Source organism: Heptranchias perlo, chromosome 1 (genome assembly GCF_035084215.1).
Source record: "Heptranchias perlo isolate sHepPer1 chromosome 1, sHepPer1.hap1, whole genome shotgun sequence".
In the NCBI taxonomy this organism is placed as follows: domain Eukaryota; kingdom Metazoa; phylum Chordata; class Chondrichthyes; order Hexanchiformes; family Hexanchidae; genus Heptranchias; species Heptranchias perlo.
Genome location: NC_090325.1, coordinates 132,133,754 through 132,158,769, shown reverse-complemented (window position 1 = coordinate 132,158,769; position 25,016 = coordinate 132,133,754). Strand labels below are relative to the sequence as shown.

The following is a 25,016-nucleotide window of genomic DNA, read 5'->3' as shown; positions in this document are numbered from 1 at the left end:
ACTTCAGAAATCCTCCAGTACCTCATCAAAGTGCCCATTCCTCGGGTGTGAACTTAGTTAGTGTCCATTGTCATAAGCAGGTGGGGCCAGGGGTGGGGGCTCCCTACGTTGGGCGTTCCTGCATCCTGAAAACCTCAGTGGGCCTGGCGTAGCATCGATGGAATTATGCTTGGTTACATCAGGCATACCTCCCAACAATCGGCAGCAGTGGGGCCCCACTAAGGGCTTCAGACCAAGATCATAACCTGGTTCCCCAAGATTTATGGGGCAATTTTATTATATATACTTGAAGTAGACTCTTTACAAAAGGACTATGGGGGCAACAAATAATTCTTTCTGGGGACTTGGCAGCCCCCAGACTAGTTACTCTTCAGCTGGACCTTTCAGCCTTCCCGGTATAGCGAGGATCTCAGGTGCATCCCTAATGGAACAGGCGCCTGCCAACGGCAGACAAATTAGGGAACCCTCAATGACCTGGATAGCACACCAGGGTCAGCGGCGCAATCTCTCGGCGGGTACATGTCAGCACTTAGACCACAGTGCAGATTTTCGAGGCAAGTGTCTTTATTTATTGAGACGATTTTATGAAATCATGCTCCTGGCAGTAGCCTTGCCTGCCCTGAGTATAAATGGAGAATCTAGATACATCCTGCCCATGATTTCCTGTCCATTAATTCTAATGGATGGAAAATGATGGTCAGTGTGGCTGAATTTCCAACGTGCACCCCTGGTTCCCGACTGGGAGCACAATTTGGTCAAATTAAACCAATCATGTTTATCAGGTATGTTTTGTTTAGTTTTGGTTACGAGGTTTAAAGGCTCTTGAATTGTAGTATTCATTTAATTTTCTACAGTAATAATGGACTTTAAGATAAAAGTGATGTATTTGCCATGTCACAGTGATGTGCTTTTGCATATGTTTTTATATGACTTTTGATCATTAAAGTAAAACATTTGATAAAAGGTTGAAAACAAATAGCTCCAGTGTTCATGTATATTAAATATTCAATTTTATTTGTGAATGATCAACGTTTTGTAAATGAGTACCAGTAGCAATAGAGTTGTGACTAAAGTTTATCAGAAAAAGAGAAAGGATTTTATTAAGCTTTGCAGAGCATGAAGTAACAATGCCATTTCTAGCAGGTAGCAATCCATCAATCTTCCATAAAACTACTTTCATACAGCCAGCTTTGAGTCATCTAATATGTTAGATTAGCATTTACTTTTGATGCATTTAAAAAAAAAAATCACCTGGGAAGAAAAGTATTGCTTGTATTAAGTTATGAAGATATTTATATTTGTCTATGGGTGGTAAACTATTTCTTCTGCCCATTGTAGTTTGTTGTTTTGGAATCTGTATTTATTCTTGATAAAAGTTGAAAAGATCTAAATTCCACTGTTATAGTAATCGAGTATAACAAGAACAAGATGATATACCCAAACAAAATTATAGATTTATCCCATGCATGACATAATTTGTTAGAGTGACAACTTGGTTCAAGCATGCCATGTAGGTTAAACACTTAGGCAGAAATTATGTCTTTTCATTAAAAAAAGATAAATGAAACAGAATTATCTCTCCCAAATTCTCTTCATTAGACATACACCATGTTTGCCATAATATGCAGGCACACACCGGACATACAAATTCACAAAGCAACGCACATGGGTTAGTGTTCATTTATAATACTGTGATCTGTGATGCCGTCTTGTGTCATGGGCTCATAATTATATTTGGCTCCTTCAGGACTAAAAGATTAAAGAGATATGTTTTTAAAATATATTGTTTCCCATATCATAATGTGATTTACTGTAATCTACTAAAGTAAGAATCACAGAAAATACAAATGCATTCTCTAATGCAAACTCGTTGATGTATCTTCCATTTAATATGATAGCTACAATGGCAGTTAATCGACCCTTAGAAGCCAATCTGGTGAACTATGTCCCAAAGTGGCAAAGAAGGACCACCACCAAGGCTTTTCTCCACGTGACGGTGAATATGCATTGTCAGGTGCCTGCTCAGTCCTCTCGAGATGATCTATCAAATCTAATTCATCCATTCCTTCATCGATGGGCTCAATATCAATATCAGGCTCCAGGCGACGCAGAACAAAGTCCACACGACCAGCCCCTACCATCTTTACCGGTAAATATATTTTCTTCAAAACCCGTGTGTGACCTCGAGCATGTGCGCTTACAAAATGTGTGCCTGGAGGCAGCAATCTCCAATACTCTCCATCAGCAACTATAACCAAAAATGGAAAACAAAGTTATATTAACTTTAGGAAAAATAATTAAACATGAAACAGAATTTCTCCTTCTCCACTCCTGCTGGTATTGTCTCACCCAAATAGCCATTTTTCATGTGTGAGCATAAACAGTCAGTGTTGGCAAGCTATTTTTACAGTGCGAGGTAGCACAGACAAGCAATACTCTGTCCTCCCTTGACTTTCTCTCACTTCCCAGTAGAGTTCACCTCATAACTACTAGAAGTGGGAAGCCTGGTTGATTCTTTTCCCGCCATAACTTAAGATTCTGAGGCCAGTAGTAGTCCTTATTGTCAACCTAGCTCAGATTGGCCAAAACAGCGCAGAACACAGAGCACAGATCTGGAACTTTCTTGGGGGTGGGGTGGTGAATTTCCCCAGGGCATATCCTGCTCCTCTGCCTTAACTTTGGGAGAAACCCTGTTTACATGTGCAAAGTTTAACCTTGTTGCTGGGTGTGTTCTTTACATTATCCTGCCACTTAAATCTGCTGCTCTGTTAACCCCCTCACCCCGAAATTTTCAACGCTCTCTTTCAGGGTCTGCTGCAGGCCCACATCAGTCTATGCCTTGTTAGATTTCCACCCTCCTAAAAGGCAAGCTGCCTATATGAAGAAAGAAAGAAAGAACTTGAATTCACAAGCATTGTGATTAGCGCTGGCAGCTCACCTCTTCTGTTTAAATGAAGACTGACCAAGAAAATTGATCGGGCCTCCTGTCGACATCAATGGACGGATGGAGTGGTCGTCCCTCACACTGCCTGCCCGGTGTACGCCAGGTACAAAATTCGGCCGCAGGGTAACTTATCAGCCATTTAAAAGCCCAGACTTGGAAGATTGATATGGTAACATCTCAGTTATGAACAAATCAGTCTTTGACAAATTTGTTTTCCTGCATCAAACCAAGCGGAGCAGGATAGCCGAATGAGTCAACTCAATGGCCGCCCATGGAGGCCAACGGCACTTCCGTCAGTAACTTGTACACAGCACTTGAAGTGTTAACCTCTGTTATTTTCAAACGTTCTTTTTTAATTCTCTATGTTCCAGCATTACAGTTGCTATCGTGCAGGTGTTACTTATTGAAACTATGGGGTAAGAATTCCTCTGGTCACATGCAGCAACATCATGGGCTCTATTTTAGCACCCGCTAGCGGGTGTGTTCCTGGCGGGGGGGCTACGAAAATCGGGGATTCCCAGGGCAGGTCAGGAGCCCGGCTCCAACCCGCCCACTTCCGGGTTGCCCACTGACGCGCTGACATGCGCGCGCAGCCCCCGCATGTAGGACTCCCGCCGGCAATTAAAGCCAGCGGGGTGCCACTTAAGATATTTATTTTGGTATTTCAGGTCGTTTACAGACCTGATTAATGTGATAATTTAGGAGGGTTGGGATTTTACAAACAACTGGGACTGTTTCCCGTACTGGGGGAAAACGCTCCAAGTTGAAATGGATGTGTTGCAGCTGTCAACCTGTGGCAGCTGCAAAGGTCCATTTGACAGGTGGGGGTGGGGGGAGACCCTCACTCATTGCAGGAGGCCACTCTGTCACTTTGGACAAAGTTTGGCCTCCACCACCCTCCTCCTAACAATAAAATTCACCAACTTGCACACTTACCCCGGGGTCCAGACACCTTGCGGACCCCCTCAGATGTGCATCTTCCAGATGGGGGCCGCCGTAGCTGCAGTCATGACCTCCTCGGAGGGCGAACAGCATCACCAGCCTCACCAGCCTCACCGTCCACCTCTGACACGTGGAGCTCCACAACACAGTGCTGTGACACATCCACCTGCACAGCAGGAGGGAGGGCAACTGCAGAGAGAGATACGTCGCAGAAGGCACTACCCTCGCCACAGGGTCCACAGACCGAGGCTCAGCTTTCTGGACCTCTCTGAGCAGCAGTGCACACGGAGGCTCAGAGTCACTCGACATGTAGTCGTGGACATCTGCAGCCTCCTTCATGCCGAGCTGCTCCTGGCTGGCCCGAGCACTATCTGCACTGCGCTGTCAAAGTCACCACTGCCCTCAACAACTTCTCCTCCGCATCCTTCCAGGGTGCCACCGGAGACATCGCCGACGTCTCTCAGTCGTCTGCACAAAAGAGCCCTGCAAATACACCTACACCCACTCTGCAGTGACACAATGGGTGGCATCAGTTGTGGGTCTTCATTATGATCCTCAGGAAAGGGCATTATTGCACAAACCAGACAAGATTCGCAAAGATGTGGCAGTAGTGGTGCCAATATAATATGTAATGTGAGTTGCTCAGAAATTAAATATAAGTAAAAACCATGACAAACCGTCAAACACCCTTGTGCATCCCCTTCATGCTCACGACACGTTTGCCTTACGCTTCCTACTGCACATATGTGATGCATGCCCTGTGGCTGCAGCACAGGTAGTGGCAGGTTGAGTGAGGCTGACTGTGAAAGAGATGCATGAGAGGGTGAGTATGAGACAGAGCCATGAGATTGTATGAGGATTGGGTTGAGTGGTAGTGGCGGGATGAGTACTGGCGAGGTGAGTCGGTGCAGGTGAGATGAGGATGAGGTTTGAGTGGGTGTGAGGGGTGATGTGACAGAGTAGTGTTGGCTATGCAGAAGGAGATGTGGGGTGGGGGCCGTGATGTGGCAGATGGAGTGTAGGGGAATGAGTAAGTGTACTCACTTTGGCTGACCTACTTAGGTCATTGCAGCGCCTCCTGCACTGTATGCAGGTGCGCGATATGTTGGTGGTGCAGGTGACCTCCTCTGCCACCTCGAGCCAGGCCTTCTTGGTGGCAGAGGCAGGCCGCTTCCTCCGGCCTGCCGGGGGGAAGATCTCTGTCCTCCCCCTCCTCCTCACCCCATCCAATAATACCTGGAGTGAGGCATCATTAAACCTTGGAGCAGCCTTCCCCCTGGGCTGCTCCATGCTGTAATTTTTCCTATTTCTTGCAGCATCAGTGAGTGGAGGACTGTCCCTTTAAATAGAGCTCCTCCAGCTGACAGACCTTACTGCGCATGCGCAGCCCGCCCGACGCGCAGCTCAGCAGCGGGGAACCCGGAACACCAGGTAAGTGGATCCAATCAGCCTGCGATTGCGCGTGGGGCAGACTGATTTCATCGGGCGCGTTACCCACACGCCCAATCGCCCCCCCACTGCGAACCCGCCGCCATGGTAATATCGGGCCCCATGAGTGCATTCATGAAGATTTCCTCCGTTGGGTACTTTTAGCAAAATCGTAAACATGTTCTAAGTGAATATTACGGTTTTGCTAGAAATATCGAAGAGGATCCTCACAAACACATTTGCAATATCACTATATGTGGTAACCAAAGGAACTCTTATCCCGATAACTTGTCCCAAATTTTCACTTTTACCTGAAAGGATATTATGTCGGGTTCCTCGAACTTTGATCTGTGCCCCTTTAATTCCTCTTCCTCTATCATCCATTATGATTCCTTTTATTCCTCGGTGCACCTACAAGCCCAGAACAAAATTGTGAGTTAGTTCTAGCTCTTACTAAGTAACGAGGTGACCTATGTCTATGGGAGTTCACGGGGGAGAATTTCAACGGGTGCCCACCCATTTTACATTCATAAAATGGGTTCCAGGACCCTGAAAATGAGGTCGTGGTCTCGCCCGCCGATTTCACACCAGAAGTATGCTGGATGTCATTGCAGGCTGGCCTCCTCTTAGGCATCCAGTGCACCTACCTGGATTGGCGGGCGCCTATTTAATAAATGCAAATGAGAGTCCTGTGCTTGTTTAAGGAGTCAAATGCCATTTTCTTCCTATTCGCCAGTTATAACATAGACTCACAAATCATGGTCGGAAACAGTTGGAAGGGCCCCATTTCCAGTGTTATTTAACGGGATCGTCAACTGCTCTCAGGTAAATCAATGGTTTGTTCATTTTGGCAGCTAGTGTGCTGCTTTTGGTGTCTTGGCTGTGTTGGCTGCTATAGCTGATGTTAAGCTTTCCAAAAAGTTATCTGCCTGAGTCTGCACTGGAATTTTGACCGGGAGCTTTTGGCAACCTTCAGACTGACATTATGGGTTTGGGATTGACATGCCATTGTGGTTGAAAGAAAAGGAGAAGGAGAAGCAGGCAAGGGTCCAGAGACCTGAAGCCTCAGAGAGAAGAGGCAGAAAGAGGGAAGCTCGCAGGAGGTCTTACCGCACTCGAGTGTGCAGGCCAAAAACTTCACACCTGCAGTTCAGCGAGGAGCAGTGAGTGAGGAGGCTCTGCTTCACTAGGGAGGCCGACTCACAGCTATGTCACCTGCTGCAGTACCAACTGCAGCCCAGCACCAGGTTACACTCTTCTTTGCCTGTGGCTCCAAAAGTCACTGCGGCCCTGAATTCTTATGCCTCGGGTCATTTCAGGCCGCAGCAGGACTCATTACCAATATTAGCCAACCTACTGTGCGTGCCTGCATCAAACAGGTGATGGATACACCAACAACTTCATCTCCTTCTCTATTGGAGGCAATGAAGCAAGAAAACAGGACTCCGGGCTTTGCCAGGTCTGCATGCTTCCCCCAGGTACAGGGCACGATCGACTGCACACACACTGGGTTCAATTTTAAAACCGGGCTGGGAAAGGGGCGAGGAGGTCGAATCGCAGACGGGAAACCCGGAAGTATGGGCTTCCTTAACGTCCTTACGATTTTGACGTAAGGACGTCTTTTTTTTTGTCAGTTTCCCGTCCGACTGACCGGCCTGATTGAATGCTGGTCTCGGTCGGATGGGAGACCAGCCAGGGAGAGGACATGTTCAGGTAAGTCTGCAGGTAAGTCTTTGTTTGAATAGATGAGAGGGGCACAGGGGGGCATGGGTTGGCATAGGCTGGCATAAGTGGGCATGTGTTGGCATGGGTGGGCATATGAGTCGTCAGTCATGGCGGGAGGGATCAGGGTCAGTCACGGCGGGGTGTAGGAATCGGGGGTCATCGTGGGAGTCTGCGATCGTCGAGGGGGAGGATTGGGGATCGGAGGATCGGAGTGGGGGAGGGAGGATCGGGGGGAATATCGGGGGTCAGGATGGGAGGATCGGGGTCGGGGTTGGGAGGATCGGGGTGGGGGAGGGAGGATCGGGGGGAATATCGGGGGTCGGGATGGGAGGATCGGGGTCGGGGTTGGGAGGATCGGGATCGGGGATCGGGGGTTCGCGATCGGGGGGTTCCCGCAATCGGGGGTCAGGTGTCCGCGATCGTTGGAGGGTCGGTGCAGGAAGGCTTGTTGGACCTGGGGGAAGTACTCCTGCTCCTCCGGGCCCACAAGCTGTGCTTTTCTAGGCTCCTACCTGTTAGACTCGAGCCTTCTCGCCTCCTTTCTTGAGGCATAAAACAGAAGGCCCAGGAATCCGGGGTTGAAATTAGGAAATCCAGAAAAATGGAGGCCTGAAGCCTCCTTGAAAGGTTTTAAGGCCCGGCCCGCCTCCTGGGAATGGGTTGGTTGCCCTCCCCTCTTCCTGCACAGATGAAAACCGGAAATGTGCGGGTTGGGGGCGGGCCTGAAAGGATGGCAATTTTCAATGCCCCCCTGCCCCCAACCCACCCGTTTTTCACTTTTAAAATTGAGCCCTTTGTCTTGCGTGCTCCAACACAAGACCGTGGAGTGTATATCAACAGGAAGGGCTTCCACTCGCTGAACGTCCAGCTCCTGTACGACAAAATGGAGCCACTGAGTTATGGTGACTGAATATGTACACATTTATTCTTATACATGAGATTCCTGGATTTTCACCATGTTTTAGAATCACATTATACGATCTGACCGTTTCTTCATGAAAACCAAAACCTAAAGCATTTGCCTACGATTTGGAAAAATGTTGTTATGCTGAGAGTGCAGTGGGATATCAACTTGTAACTCAAACTGCAAATACATCCAATATATCTGTCACTTGTATTGCAGGGAAAAAACTAAAATTAATTTTTTTGCAGTGGGAAATCTAGAAATTTTCTGAAGGGGGATCTGAGCACTGAAGACACAATGGGATCTGGATGCACGTTCCCAAGGAATTTAGATTTTTGACACTTTTTTGTTGCATTTTCCAGAAAGTTTTGGAGTACATTGTGTTTCAACTTTTGAAGCCAAAAATCATTTATTTTGGAAGGTTGTATTTTAAATATTAAAATAAAATCATTGTACACACTTTAGAATATCTCAAGATTATAACCAAATTTGAACCTCATCAGGAAAAGATGCCACTCACTTCCTTTTAGAGGATTGTAGGGGCAGAAGAGCTGAAATAATGCAGTAAAGTACAAAGAGTAATGTTCCCTTATCAACCTGCCATTGGGTGCCAGGTGATTATGAGCCAGTACAGCAGCCACGTGTTTGCTCATGCCCACATTGTGCCAGTTTCTGTGCATGCAGACAAGTGTTCCAGTTCTGGGCATACACACAAATGCTTGAATTCTTCACACGTTCTTAAACTCTGTGTATATGCACAAACAAACTTCAGGGATTTTTGGGGCAACTTAGGGAAAAATGCCTCAAGACTGGAAGAAGTGCTGATTTCTGTCAGAAAATGGTGACACACAGAAAGGATTCAGAAAATGCATGGTACATGCTCCACCCGGTTGAGTCCTTAAATGGCAATCGGGTCCTATTGTTGTCATAGGAATTCAATTTGCATATTAAAAGGGCCGACCATCTAACTTAGGTGAGCGCTCCGTCCACTCAATGATTGTCCCTTGGAAAGATAACGTCGGTTACACCATCGATGGGAACGAGGCAGCAAGCATTTCCCCCCATTTTTGGGCCAATATCACCCTACTTCCACCAGGTGGGAGGCCTCAAAACCTATCCCATAATTTCTAGGCCTCTGCTATGTCTTTCCCCATTTCCTTCAGGATCTTTGGATATATCCCATAAGGCCCTGGCAATTTGTCCTCCATTAGTTTAACTACCTTCTCTAAGACTTTCCTTTTATTTATTATATCTCAACTTGTTTTTAACCAATTCAGGATTTACCCCCTCCCCAATATCTTTCTCTTTTATAAACACAAAACCACCGTGAAATTTCCAGGCCAATATACTTATTAAACTAATGATTTTAAAAATATTTTATAATATGGAGCAGCAATCTTGCTATGTTGCCAGGGCCGCCATTTTAAATATCATGAGAGCTCAGGGAACTATGTTCCAGCCGCTTGACGTTTGACCCAGCTTCCCAGCAAATATATGGCTAAAAGACAATTGTAAAAGGCTTCCTTGTCATCTCTGCCACTTGACCTAACCCGGAAACATAGTGAAGTGAAGGCAAACTAGCTGGGTTTAAAGGAGAATCTTCTAACCCATTTAAAAGTGAAAAAAAAATCTTTATTTTAAAAATAAGTAAACTCATGAGGTTTGAGATAGATCAAAATTACAAATAAAAAAAACGAAACAAATTATTAAAAAAGGAATTTAGCTAGTTAGTGCGCTAATGTTGATTTGAAATATATATATTTTAGGCAGACAATACCTCAATATTCTTAAATGATATTTGATTAATTGATTCAATTCTAAAGAATACCATCTCAATGTAGGTCAGTAGGGCTTCCTTGTTTTCTTGCCAGGCTGGATAGAGATCCTCATCAACAGGATATTTCTCACACCCAAGTTCCAAAGTTATCTCAAAACAGTTTGAGTGCAGATAATTAAAATCTTGCATCCCTGAAATTACAAAATAGATGTGACAGTACTTTAAAGGTGCATTAACTAAAGGAGCTGAATTGTTTCATGAGATTCTTATGACATTTGCACATTGACCCAGTATAAAAGATGTTAAAGGGCCAGATGGATGTGTTTCTGGAGAAAACTAATTGAAGGATATAATGAGAAGAAGAGTGGGTGGGGCATCAGGAGAAGGAAAATATGTCAGAGGCAGCAAGTTAAGTCCAGGAAGGGGAGTGTTGTGAGAGTCTCGCGGTTGGGGAGGGGGGAGCCCAGTGCAGCAGAGGCCCGAACTTTCCTTGTGGGGTATGGAGGAGCACCCCTGCGTCTCCTATCCCTTCTAAGAAAAGTCTTTTAACTTACCTTCAGTGACGTCACTGGTCTCCCAATAGCTATACCTGGTGGAGTGCCTGCAGAGGTTAAAATGCCATCGGGGTCCCATGTACATTTAAATTAGTGGCATTAAAATCGCAGATCGGTAGGAATTGGAGCCGTTGCATTTTAACTGTACCCCTGCTCTTTTCCTGCCGATCAGGGAAAGTTAAACTTCTCCTGTCACTTTCTGCTTTATTAAGCATCTCAGAGAAATAATTCACTTTCAGATGGTCATTTCCAGTAGTGTTTCCAACAGAAATGTCCTCTCCTGAGTGACATTGTAATCTCTGATTTGGTGGCAGATTACTTTAATTTCAACCATACACACTGGTAATCTGCTGTCTTCTGTACCACACTGGCACCAGAGGTCTGTCAAAAATGGCAGCGGTAGTGAGACCATTTGTAAGTTTGGGACTGGACCATCACCCTTCCTGCAATTGGGATGTGTCTCTGGGCAGGTGGGGCTTTTGCCTATCAAGGAGATGTGCCCCTGACCCCGGCTGATTTTCTGGTCATTTGAGGATTGGTGGTGGGCTCTCCAGCCTCTGCCAAGGAGTCCTGCTGAAATGGGGGTGGGATTTTGCTGTGGCGGTAGAGGTGCAGGTGGCCTCCAAGCAGTCCATAAAATGGGAAACATTTATATATTAAAAAATTCTGCCCACCTTTTAGGCCTGTACATTGCATTACTTTGACATCAACTGCAGAGGCCCTGCCACCCAACAAAATTCTTGGGGCCCTCTCCGCCACCGCTGGAACACTGGATGATTGGGACTGACAGGCAGCACCTTGTGTCCAGTATTCTAAATATGCAAATAAAGGGAATAAGAGGACATATTTCCCTCATTTGCATATATTTTTAATATACATGCCCATATGCAGGCATATCCAATGTAGATGCACCTGGGGAGCATGAAATGGGGGGGTGGGAGAACGCTGTGGGATGCAGGGATGTGGCAGAAAATGTCCCTGAACAATTTTCCAATCCTGCCCATCCCAATATTCCAAAACAATAAGCAGGGGCCTCCAGGAAATCCAGTCCTTGACTTCAACACCATGAAGATGCAGGGAGAAGGAAAAGTGTATTTGTAGCTTAGAAGGAACAAGAGAGGAAATTTCATTGGAGCATTGATCATAGTAATATCGATAAAATAGAAAGAGAGAGAGAAGGAAGTGTTGTGACGGAGATGCTAGGTAGGGATCACTTTTAGATGAAAAGTCGTTTTGCATTCTGTCTAGGGATACAAGAGCTATTCGAAGAGCCTCCCCAGAAATAAGAAGAGTATTTAAGTTTTGGTTGGTTTTGAGCTGTAAAGAGAATTAAAAGGGAAGAAGAAGCATTTGGCTTGAAAGAGGAAACCAAGCTTCTTGGAGACTGCTTTAGTAATGGAAGAGATGTGAGAGTCCATTTGACATAGTCTTTGATGGGAATACATCCGGCTTAGGACAGTTCAAGTTGCTTTTTTCACCGACAATAAGGAGTATAGGTAAGAATTACTTCCAGAATGGGATGTGCTGCTCAAAGTAAGCAAAGCCATTCTAATTGAGAACTGAGAAAACTTGTTATAAGTGTGGCAAGTAAAATTGTGATCATAATGAAGCTTTAATCCTAAAATTTAAGCAGTGATGGGTGATTACATGACTTACTGCACAACTATATTAATTTATTTGTAAATGCACTTAAATGTTGTTTATCCAATTCTTACATAAGACTATGGAAGTGATATACCTCCAGCAAAACTGTACCACTGCGCTCCATTTATAATGCCTCCTTCATCAGCAAAGTTCCCTCCACATCTTTCCTCTAATGTCTCCGACATAATCGGATGTGCATCAGCATATGTTTTAGCCAACATCTTGAAAATCTGGAATCATAAAAGCAATAATGAATGTGATTAGATTTTAATTTACTTTTTGTCAAAGAACATTTTAAACGTGATAAATAATGTACCTGTTCATCCGGAGTGGGCGAAAACAACTTATCTTCTTCCGGAAGTCTTGATAAGTCAAAAGGATAACTTGCTACTAAATCTCCACCATGCAAACTTGCAGAAAGAACAAAAGGTATTTTCTTCATCCATTTTATCACTCCCCTTGTCTCAGGTGCTATCTAAAAGTAATAAGAAAGGAAACAGTACAAATTGAAACATAATAGATAATCTAGTGTGGAATTTATGTATTTTTTAAGATTTCATTTAACTTTATTTGATGTTAACTGTGTTGTCATAAGCTATGTCTTGTCAGCAGAGGTCAAAACTATTCACCATTAGCTAGGGTAAGAGAGAAGGTTTTCCTCTATTGCACTTGGGTATAACTAATCACCTGGGTGGAGCATGTAGAGGATCACACACCAGTAATGGAGCATGGCCCCGTTTTCCATCTATTAATTCTGGATGCTAATTGTGCCAATTTTTCCTTTTTTTATATTCATCAAGATAAAAGATGTTAGTGCTGATAAATGGAGCATTTTGCTCCATTATTAAGTGACAGGTAGTTTGTTAGACTGTTGGCAGTCCAAGCAAATTTCAGTTTCCTGGGCCAGACATTCTTTTTTGAGTGTTCAACTCATATGCTGGGATGCTTGGATAAATATTAATATTACAGTAATAAAGCTATTCAAATGACAGAAAAAGTTTCATTATAGTAATAATAACCCTACATCACAAAAATAAACACAAGAATTTTTTAAAAATAAAAATACATTGTAATCACTTTATTTTGCTTTCCTCTTCCTTTTCCCTGCCCACCTTCTTTCCACAGTCTTCATGCACTTTTATTATTTAGCCGTACTTTTACTTAATTTCTAACCAATGCAACCTTATCCATTTTCAAATTATTTTAATTTTAAAATAATTGACCTTAATTTCAGTACCTCTAGCACTGTCTATTTTGGAGGTGAGATTCAAATTAGAAAAACTGGTTGCTTGAACACTGACTCAAAGGGCTGTGTGTTCAACAAATCGAGTGGCATAACTATAAAAATTGATACATTAAAATCACCACAACCAAGTCATCTTTGTCATTGCTTTATGAGTCAAATTAGGAAAAACTGCAGCCAGACACTCAATCAAACCCAGAATAGATGTTATATTCACAGCGCAGGGATAGTGAAACACTTCCAGGCCAATGCTGGAAATTTCTACAGGGGTTCTGCCTATTGGCCACCGTAACTTCGGTGGAAGATCGACAGAGGTCACATTTACAAGGTTTATCCAAGGGTTCCATCGAAAGCCGCCCGAAATTCTGCTGCCGCCTGCCGGCCATCTGCCACCTTCCCCACTTCCCGCCCCCGATTTTAGGCATGCAGCTGACCATTGGCGAGCAGATAAGGCCCTGGAATTAAAATCGCCCGGGCCTCTCTCTGCAGAGGTCAGGATGGGGGTTTGGCACTCACATCACCTCACCTCACCCCCCGACCACCCCCCGCACGACTGCTGCCCAAGCTAAAATCGGGCCTTAAATTAGAGACAAGTTCAAAGCAGCCTCATACTCTGGAATCAGGTTCACTAGGGATTAGATTGAAACTATACACACTAATCTGATGTAGCAATCACTCTTCAGCGAGAGCACGACTATCTGACTGAGCTGCACTGAAGCTCACATCCCAAATGTAAACACAATACCCTTTCTTTCAATTATTCTTAATTATGCTGTACAATCCACAATACATTCATTATAGGGGACTAGAGAAAGGAAACTATTATTGCAAATATGCTGCTGGTGAGCAAGGCTTTCCACCAGAAATGCCAAGCCAGAAATGATCTCTGCATTACCCACAAACAACATAACAGCTATTGTTATTAAAAGCATGTAATCAGTGGAATTACATGATGAAAGCCAACTTGTGTGGCCTCTGAATATAAAATGAAATTCAGCATCAATATCAATAGAATGGGCTAAACTAGTCGAATACAGTACAATATGTTAACAGCTCATACCTTACCATTCCAGTATGACCTTGGAATTGGGATGTGATCAACAACGCCTCCTCTTTTTCTTCTTTCTTGATAAAATACTGATGTTAGATCTGGAAAATTTCTGTTCAAGTCAATACTTTGAGCATTTAGCCGACCAGTGGCCCATCCATTATATCCAGGACCCTACATTATTAGGAAAATTAATTTTATTAGATATCATTACAACGACATGTATTGTTTCCTGGGGATAGTGATGAATGAGATTCTGAATTCCAACTGATTGTGCTATTCAATGAATTATGTTAGTCACCAGCTCTCCTGACTGGCCTTCCATCCCCTACCCTCCGCAAACTTCAAGACATCCAAAACGCTGCTGCATTTATCCCATCCCAAACCAAAACCTGCTCATCCATCACCCAGTCCTCCCTGAACTACATTTGCTCCAAGCCCACCAAAGCGCCTGAAATTTAAAATTCTCATCCTTGTGTTCATATCCTCCATGACATCGCTTCTCCCTATTGGCAGAACTTTTAACTTCGCCTGGGACGCAAAACCAATGGTAGCTGATCGACCGCCCATCATACAGCCCACCCAATTTTTGGGCGGCCGATCCATTACCTCTGGTTTCACTCCCCTGCTGAGGTTAGAAGTTCCACACTATGTGTTTAACCTCCTGCAGCCATACAGCCACTTGTTCAACTCCTACCCCCTTCAGCCCATAAAAGCATAAGAACATAAGAAATAGGAGCAAGAGTAGGCCATACAGTCCCTCAAGCCTGCTCCACCTTTCAGTCAGATCATGGCTGATCTTTGACCTCAACTCCACTTTCCCGCCCGATCTCCATATCCCTTGATTCCCCTAGAGTCCAAAAATCTATCCATCTCAGCCTTGAATGGCCGACTCCGTATCCTGCGATTATGCCCCCTAGTTCTAGACTCTCTAGCCAGGGGAAACAATCTCTCAGCATCTACCCTGTCAAGCCCCCTCATAATCTTATATGTTTCAATGAGATCACATCTCATTCTTCTAAACTCCAGAGTATAGGCCCATTCTACTCAACCTCTCTTCATAGGACAACCCTTTCATCCCAAGAATTAATATAGTTAACCTTCATTGCACCGCCTCTAAGGCAAGTATATCCTTCCTTAGATAAGGAGATCAAAACTGTATGCAGTACTCCAGGTGAGGTTTCACCAATGCCCTGTACAACTCTCGTAAGAATTCCTTACTCTTGTACTCTAACCCCCTTGCAATAAAGGCCAACATGCCATTTGCCTTCCTAATTGCTTGCTGTACCTGCATTCTAACTTTTTATGTTTCTTGTACAAGAACACGCAAGTCTCTCTGAACACCAACATTCAATAGTTTCTCACCATTTAAAAAGTATTCTGTTTTTCTATTCTTCCTACCAAAGTGAATAACCTCACATTTCCCCACATTAAACTCCATCTGCCACCTTCTTGCCTCACTCACTCACTTAACCTGTCTATATCCCTTTGGAGAGTCCTTCCGTCCTCCTCACAGAATACTTTCCCATCTAGCTTTGTATCATCAGCAAACTTGGATACATTACACTCGGTCCCTTCATCTAAGTCATTAATGTAGATTGTAAATAGATGAGGCCCAAGCACTGATCCATGCAGCTCCCCACTAGTTACAGCCTGCCAACCTGAGAATGACCCGTTTATCCCTACTCTGTGTTTTCTGTCCTTTAACCAATCCTCTATCCATGCTAATATGTTATCCCCACCCCATGAGCCCTTACCTTGTGTAACAACCTTTTATGTGGCACCTTATCAAATGCCTTTTGAAAATCCAAATATACTACATCCACTGTTTCTCCTTTATCTACCCTGCTAGTTACATCCTCAAAAAACTCTAATAAATTTGTCAAACAGGATTTCCCTTTCATAAAACCATGTTGACTCTGCCTAATCATATTATGATTTTCTAAGTGCCCTGTTGCCATTTCCTTAATAATGGATTCCAGCATTTTTCCTGACAACCGATGTCAGGCTAACTTGCCTGTAGTTCCCTGTTTTCTCTCTCCCTCCCTTCTTGAATAGCAGGGTAACATTTGCTACCTTCCAAACCATTGGGACCATTCCAGAATCTAGGGAATTTTGGAAGATCATAACCAATGCATCCACTATCTCTGCAGCCACCTCTTTTAGAACCCTAGGATATAGGCCAAGAAGTCCAGGGGATTTGTCGGCTTTTAGTCCCATTAGTTTGTCCAGTACTTTTTCTCTAGTGATATTAATTGTTTTTAGTTCCTCACTGTCATTTACCCCTTGGTTCCCCATTATTTCTGATATGCTTTTTGTGTCTTCTACTGTGAAGACAGATACAAAATATTTGTTTAACGCATCTGCCATTTCCTTATTCCCCATTATAATTTCTCTTGTCTCAGCCTCTAAGGGACCCACATTTACTTTTGCTATTCTCTTCCTTTTTACATACCTGGAGAAGCTCTTACAATCCGTTTTCATATTTCTCACTAGTTTACTTTCATATTCTATTTTCTCCCTTTTCATCAATTTTTTGGCAGTTGTTCTTTCAGCCACACTCTGGAAATCCCCCCCAACCCTTCTGCTCTCTTCGCCTCCTTCTTCTCCTTTAAAACCCTCTTTAAATCCCACCTCTTTGACCAAACTTTTGATCACTCCTCCTAACATCTTTTTTGTCTCAGAATCCATTTTCTCCTGTCTCTGTGAAGCATTTTAGGACATTTTTTCTACGTTAAAAGTGCTGGATAAATATATGTCCCTTGCTGTTTGTGGTCTACATTAATGACTTGGATATGAATGTAAAAGGTATGATCAGTAAGTTCGCTGATGATACAAAAATTGGTAGGGTGGTAAATAGCGAGGAGGATAGCCTCAGTCTGCAGGACGATATAGATGGGTTGGTCAGATGGGCGGAACAGTGGCAAATGCAATTTAACCCGGAAAAGTGCGAGGTGATGCACTTTGGAGGGACTAACAAGGCAAGGGAATACACAATGAATGGGAGGACCCTAGGCAAGACAGAGGGTCAGAGGGATCTTGGTGTGCAAGTTCACAGATCCCTGAAGGCGGCGGAACAGGTAGATAAGGTGGTAAAGAAGGCATATGGGATACTTGCCTTTATTAGCCGAGGCATAGAATATAAGAGCAAGGAGGTTATGATGGAGCTGTATAAAACACTGGTTAGGCCACAGCTGGAGTACTGTGTGCAGTTCTGGTCGCCACACTACAGGAAGGATGTGATCGCTTTGGAGAGGGTGCAGAGGAGATTCACCAGGATGTTACCAGGGCTGGAGCGCTTCAGCTATGAAGAGAGACTGGGAAGATTGGGTTTGTTTTCCTTGGAGCAGAGGAGGCTGAGGGGGGACATGATTGAGGTGTACAAAATTATGAGGGGCACAGATAGGATGGATACTAAGGAGCTTTTTCCCTTCGTTGAGGGTTCTATAACAAGGGGACATAGATTCAAGGTAAAAGGCGGGAGGTTTAGAGGGGATTTGAGAAAGAACTTTTTCACCCAGAGGGTGGTTGGAGTCTGGAACTCACTGCCCAAAAGGGTTGTGGAGGCAGGAACCCTCACAACATTCAAGAAGCATTTGGATGAGCACTTGAAATGCCATAGCATACAAGGCTACGGACCAAATGCTGGAATATGGGATTAGAGTAGACAGGGCTTATGGCCGGCGCAGACACGATGGGCCGAAGGGCCTCTATCCGTGCTGTATAACTCTATGACTCTATGACTCTATGTTTTTGTTATTCATTACTTTGACTATTGCAGTTCTAAAATTTTGGGTATGATGCTGCTGCCCATATAAAAGGTGGCATTGATGCACAGAGGGACACAATGTCCTGTTGTAAATCTATTATTATTTCAACTGTCCCACCAGCATTTCTTTATCTCATACTATTTGTCCAAAGTAGATGCTCATGTACCAATGATAGTGTCAATTCAAAACAAAAATGATCTTTGAATCCCCTTGGCACAATTTCAGATGTTCAAAATATCATTTTCTTTATCAACCAGTTCAGAGCAGTTACTGTGAGCAGACCATGATCCCCCGTAAACACAGCTGTATGTTTTTGTGTTCTGTTCTTGCATGACCTGTAGGATTAGCAATTAGTTTAGTTGCAGGAATCTGCATACTGGAATATGCATCATTGTTTACTACACTCTCAATCATTTCAGCATTGGCAGAGTATTAAGCATAAGATCAGAACTTTTATTGGCTAAAATAGCTATTGTAATTATTTACATGTATGTGGAACAAAATGATGCATAAACAAATTCAGCAATCACAAAGGATACAATACAACACAAATATAATGATCGGCCAACAGCACTTGTGAAGTCCTGGAACTAAAGGGGAAAAATTGGACAGGGCCTATTATTAGGCAGGGGTAGCGCAATCCGCTATTACCCCGCGCCCAATGGCCCCTGCGCAGGCAGGACAAGACTTTTGTCAGCCCTGAGGACTTACCTGCAAGCAGCGTTCCAAATCAGTGTTGAACGAGGATTCAATGCAATTTGCACTTTCCACCAGCAGGGGAGCTCCAATCTCTTAAAGGCAGGCTGTCTGTTAGAAATCTCTTAAAAGTAGCTGGTACCTGTTATTTGCTGAAAATAACAGTCTGCTGTCTGCGCAGAATCTGAACGGAGATCAGACATCGCACATGCAAAACACAGATGCAGGTCCCGTCTCTATGTTTACACACTGATGAGTTATGTTAAAACATTGAATAAAGGTTGCACACTACTAAATCCCACATCCTCCAATCTGCACGCCAGACCCTATATCCGCAGGGAGTGGGGGGTGGGGCACAAGAGGCCATCCAGATATATACCCAAAAGGCAGTGGGAGGCAACGGGAGACAAAGTCAATGCCAGGTGCACAGCACCATGAACATGGATGCAGTGCAGGAAGAAGTTCAATGCTTTGACACGAGTGGCCAAGGTGAGTGAGGTCAACCAAGGTGAGTGACGCAGTGGCGTCTCCTACCAACTGCACCACTAGCCACATCCACTGCTCCTCGCACTACACCCCCCATCACCACATACCAACAAACTCTTTCCATCTGTACTCAACTCTTCCAATCAGATGCTTCCTCTCACCCTTACAAATTACCACAGTTGCAAGCCGCCCACCCACAACTTACAAACCACACACACTGACAGCTATTCAACCATGACAGGCACATCACCCAGACACAAGTCCCACTTTCTTGCAGGAGACCGTAGCACATATCAGGAATCAGCAAGTGGCAGTGGCATTTAGCCCCTCGAGCCTGTTCCGCCATTCAATGAGATCATGGTGGACCTGTGACCTAACTCCATAAACTCGCCTCAGCCCCATATCTTTTAATGCCCTTGGTTCAGAGAGATCTATCAATCTCAGATTTAGAATTAACAATTGAACTAGCATCAACTGCCGTTTGCAGAAGAGCGTTCCAAACTTCTCCCACCCTTTGCGTGTAGAACCATTTCCTAACTTCATTCCTGCATGTCCTGGCTCTAAATGTTAGGCTATGTCCCTGCGTCCTAGTATTCAAGTCTAGGAGATCTCCAAAAACGGTTATAAATGTCTTGGCAGCCAGAAGCAATAATCCAGCCACTAACCTGTAAATCCTGCATGGTCCCTTTGAATAGCACTGGTGGGAGGTCCTCCAGGCACTCTAAGACATGCTCAGGTGGTCGGGGTTAAAACTGTGCATGGAGTTGAGCGTTAAGTCCCAAAATGGTGTCTATCACTTTAAATCCGCGTTGCACACTGATTGTATCCATTTTCGCCTTACTTTACATGCTTCCTGTGTTTGATATTTGCGCATGCGCTAACTCCAATACCAAGATAGCTTTGGGGGCACGTCAGGCTGGAAACGTGCGTGCGCAGCCAAGACGCCATCTTGGATGTTGGAGAGGCCGTGTAGCGCCGAAACAACAGGCGCAACACGGCCCAATTTAACCCCCCTTTACTTTTACATCAAATGCAAAAATTTGCACTTAAGACCAGTATTCTCAATCACCAATTCAAAGAAAGCCCTTCCTGGTTTTGCAACCAAGCCAATGTCAATATATCATTTTAGATTTAAAGATATCTGACAAGACATATTTGCTTCATTTGTTACAGCTATTATTATTACATTTTTGTTCCTGGCATGATGGTGGGGAAAGGTATGTTGCCTTATCTTTGTGTACATTTGTGTATAATTTTGGTAGTATAAGGAAGTTAGTATGCAGTGCGTTTACATTCATCCAACTACAGCTAGAGGGAAGAAAGAAAGAAGTAATAGGGGTGATTTTCTCACCATTCTCTGGCTCAATGATCACTATTTAATGCTGCGTTAGGATCACTGAGGCCAGATAGATCCATTTAAATGAGGCAGGATTAGGCACTGCTGGCCTCCTGTCTCATTTTGCTGGTGCAATGCTTGCCAAGTACCCCAACACAGGGGAAAGGTGGTGTTATAATCTGTGGTGTCCTGGGAGCAGGCCAGAGAGTTTCTGGTAAGACACCTGCTATATTTTAACCCTTGCCTCAGAAGTGTGAATTTCAAAAGGGACATCTGGCTGCTGATTTCCATTTGCAGCCTGAATTTCTCATTCGCCAAGGCCAGAGAAACAACTGCAGGCCTGAGAGGTATACAGCTGCCCCTGAATTTCCTGGTTCTGCTGCCAGTACCAGGCCCTCTCAGGGTATGGGTCTGCACCGTGGCAGCTCCTGGGCCATTTAATTGTGGATGACTGTGGGGTTGGGCAGATGCAGCATTTGTCTAGTGCACTGCCCCTGTTCAGCACCCAAGCAGGTGGGGCCCAACTCTGTATCTACCTCTCCCAAAACTCTGTTTGAATCCCTTTAGTCTGGTTTCTGCTCTACTCACAGAACTGAGAGTGGCCTGGCCAAAGTCATGAAAGACATTCTCAGTTCTGTGTCTGTGACCGTCTTGCGATATTCTTTTTGTTTTCCTCGACCTGTCCTCAGAGTTTAATAATATCAATCACAGAACCTCCTCTTTTGTCCTCCTCTTCTATTCAGCTCCCTAGGACTGCGCTCATTTGGTTCCAGTCTTACCTGTCCGAATGCAGCCAATGCATCGCCGGCTTCTCTTCCCACCCCCACACAATTACCCCCCCATTAGGTGTGGATGCGTCAAAATTTCCTTCAACTGAACATCGGGGAAATCAAAGCCAGCGTTCTCGCCCCTGCTTTCAAATCCACTTCCTTGTCACTGACTTCATGCCCCTCCCTGGCCATTCACTCAGGATGAACCAGGCCACAGTAACCTGTTAAACCCGGAGTTCAGCTTCAAAGCCCGCATCTTTTACGCAGTGCCACTTCCACAACATTGCCTGCTTCCCCCCATCTGTTAATCCCACCAACCCTTATTCATCTTTTGTCGCCTTTAGATTCGATTTCTCCAATGTCCTCCTTTCCGCTCTCTCACCCTCCACCTTCCATAAACTCCAACTTAGCTGCCCATATCCTGCCCCACACAACGGTCCGCTCACCTATCACCTCTGTCCAAATATGAGCAGTGAAGATACCACGTAGATCATTCCACCGGCCTCGATTCTTTCGCTTACATTTGCATGAAAAGGGGGCAAATGCAAGAGGCATCTGTCCCTACTCACAGTAAGATTTTTAAATACAAACAAAGTGGGGGGCGTCCCTGTGCAACTGAGTTTTGCCCAAACGCCTTCCTGCCCTGGACAGATAATGACGGCTTTGCATCACCATGGTCCTAGGAATTTCAGCATTTGTGTATCTGAAACAGTGATTGTATATGAATTTAAAACACAATACAGATATAGATTGTCGCACACAGTACAGGAAAGAAAGTTCAGAGATCTAAAATCATCACTAATACAGCTCTTGAAACTCATTGTGAGACCTGGTTTGTATGAATTATAAATGTGAGTAGTTCACTGTTGCTCAGAAAACTCCTCATAATTACGTTCTACAGATGTAATATACTAAATTAGACCTGTTAAATTGTACAGTTCCTGCACTCCCTTTGTCAATACTGGAGGATATTACAGATGAACAGCATTTAAAAAGGAACAAAACAAAGGGAAGGGGGTGTGCAAAAAATACACACACAAGAAAAGAAACAGAATAAGCTGTAAAGCACTTAAGTGGAAAACAGGAGATGGTCAAATGGCATGAGACACGAAGGTTGTAAAAAATGTGTGAACGCTGAGGATAGGTAGAAAGGGCAGCATGAAAATCTGGCAAAGAGCCCAGCAGCCCAGGAGCCTGAGAGAAGGTAATAAAGAAGCAGGCCAACACCAAATGTGCAGAGCACCTTGCCAGCATGGTGTTCTAACGGAGTGTGGTCACCCCAAGCACCAACTCATTCCCTCTTCCCCTCCCACCCTGGACAGCACACCCATCCCACCTTACCAACACTTCCTGCCAAAGAGAAAGCAGAAGCTATAGTTAGATCTAAATCAATATTAAGGCCAGAGGTAGGGTTTCTAACCCTTCAAGATTGTCCTGGAGTCTCCAGAAATCAAAGGTTAATCTCTTGGACACTGCTGCGAGCAGCTCGGGAAAAAAAGCTCGGGGGCATTAAAAAAAATGTTGAGAGTTTTTTTCATTTTTTTTGAACATTTTCATATGATGAAATCTCCAGGAATACATCCAACCAATGTTGGCAACCTTAGCCAGAGGGTTGCAAAGTGGCCAATAGAAAGATAAGGTGCTATTCCTTCTCCTTATGTTGAGCTTCATTGAAATGGTGTAGACAGCCAAAGGCAGCGAGGTCAGAGTGAGAATGGGACAGGGGATCTTGGAATCACACTTGCAGACAGAACAGAGAGATTTGGCAAAGTGGTCAACTAATCTGGATTTGTTCCCCCCATTGTAGAGGAGAGTAGACCAAGAGCAGCAAGTGCAGTGCACTAGGTTGGAGGAAGTACACATTAACTGCTCTCTCACCCAGAAGGAGTGCTTTGAGCCGTGAACGGTGATGTGGGAGGAGATGCATGGGAAGGTGACAGGGGAAGGAGAGCAGGTGATAGGGGTGGTGGAAGAATGAACCAGCGTGTCATGGTCCATTTGAAAAGTGCAGAGGGGAGGGGAGGAGAAGATATATTTGGTAGTGGGATCAGATTGGAAGTGGTAGAAATGCTGGATGAGGATCTGTCAAACGCAAAGTCTGGTGGGTTGGATGGTGAGGATAAGCGGGACCCTATCCTGGTTGTAGGGGGGAGGAAGGGGTGAGGTCAGAAGCATGGGAAATGGGATTAACCTGGTCGAGAATCGTGTGCCCAGTGGTGATGGGGAATCCTTGGCTAAGGTAAAAGGAGGTAGTTTCAGAAGCTGTGTGGAAGGTGGATTCATCAGAGCAGGTGCAATGGAAATGGAGAAACTGGGAGAATGGAGTCCTTTTAGGAAACGAGATGAGAAGAAGTAGTTGTGGGAATTGGTGGGCTTCTAATTGATGTTATTGGAAAGCACATCCACAGAGATAAGAGAGGGAAAAGTCCAGGAAGGGAAGGGAAGGAGATGGACCATTTAAGATAAAGGAGGGGTGGAAATTTGAAGCAAAATTAGTGACATTCTCTAGATCAAGGTAAGAGCAGGAAGCAACACCCACACATTCATCAGTGTACCAGAAAAAGAGGTGAGGGAGGAACCTGAGTTGGTCTGGAATAAAGAGGGTTCAACATATCCTACAAAAAGACAGGCATAGTTGGGATCTTTTATCCGGAGGAAGTGAGTAGAGTTCAAAGAAAAGTTGTTCAATGTGAGAACAAGTTCAGACAGGTGGAAGAGGGGAGGGTGGATGGGCCCTGGTTGGGCTGGTGTTCAAGAAAGAAGCTAAGTGGGGGGGGGAGCGGTCACAGGATGTTCTGGTGAGGGTTGGAGATGTAGAGGGCCTGTACATTCATAGTGAAGAGGAGATGGTTAGGACCAGAAAACCAGAATTCGCTAAAGTGGGAGAGGGGGTCAGAAGAGTTACGGATGTAGGTGGGTATGAAATGGATAAGGCGGGGGCGGGGGGGGATTGAGTAAAGATAAGAGAAAATAAATTCGGGAAGATAGGAGCAGACTGAAACAATTGGTCTATTGTGACAGTCCTGTTTGTTTATCTTAAGATAAATCTTGTGGCCTTAAAAGAGCTGGCGTGGTTACAAGAAAATAATCAAAATAATACATTCTGCTTTGCAAGATGAAATACAGCTTATTATGAGCAATGCCATGGGAGATCTTCCGGTATTTATGTATTTAGGAGCACTAAAAGAAAATAAAAATACCTCTTCAGATGCTATTTCATAGCCATCAGGATTCATAGAAGGAAGTAGATGGATTCTGGTATTATTGATTAAAGCCTGAATCCTTTGGTTTCCATTTAAATACTCAGAGCACAAATACTGTGCAAGATAAATCAGCAGCTCTTTTCCCAATGCTTCATTGCCATGCATATTTGCAATATACTTAAATTCTGGCTCAACTGAGAAAATAAAATGAGATTTATTGTTAAGTGATTATATAAATGATGTATTATACGTCTTTTGTCAACAAAGGGAGTATTTTAATCTAACCCGCCTGGTGAAAGCTGACGGGATCGGAGTAGCCGCCTGTTTTACAACCCACCCAAAATCAATGGAAAGTAAAATCAGACAGGGTATAAAACCCACGGCCGATCTGATCCCATCAGTTTCCCACCAGGTACGTTAGATTAAAATTACCCTAAAAGATTTAAATAAATCATTTCTTTTATATGGAGCAAAAATTACTTCATGTAAAACTACAGATTCAATGGCCCCGATTTTAACATCCCCCCCGCCTCCCGCTCCGCCACC

The 25,016-nt window shown here is 44.3% G+C and overlaps 1 protein-coding gene across 1 annotated transcript in view; it reads right to left on the bottom strand.

The window, feature by feature from the left end:
• Nucleotides 1–993: 993 nt before the first annotated feature.
• The window catches only part of cpz (carboxypeptidase Z), a 54,899-nt gene continuing 30,876 nt past the window's right edge, over nt 994–25,016 (bottom strand). The window contains exons 5-11 of the mRNA XM_067991089.1: nt 24,468–24,664; nt 14,222–14,383; nt 12,235–12,393; nt 12,013–12,148; nt 9,772–9,911; nt 5,626–5,725; nt 994–2,248 (exon numbers count right to left, since the gene is read on the bottom strand). Of these exons, the coding sequence (XP_067847190.1) occupies nt 1,911–2,248; nt 5,626–5,725; nt 9,772–9,911; nt 12,013–12,148; nt 12,235–12,393; nt 14,222–14,383; nt 24,468–24,664 (1,232 nt within the window). The 3' untranslated portion in view covers nt 994–1,910. The remainder of the gene's footprint in view (nt 2,249–5,625; nt 5,726–9,771; nt 9,912–12,012; nt 12,149–12,234; nt 12,394–14,221; nt 14,384–24,467; nt 24,665–25,016) is intronic.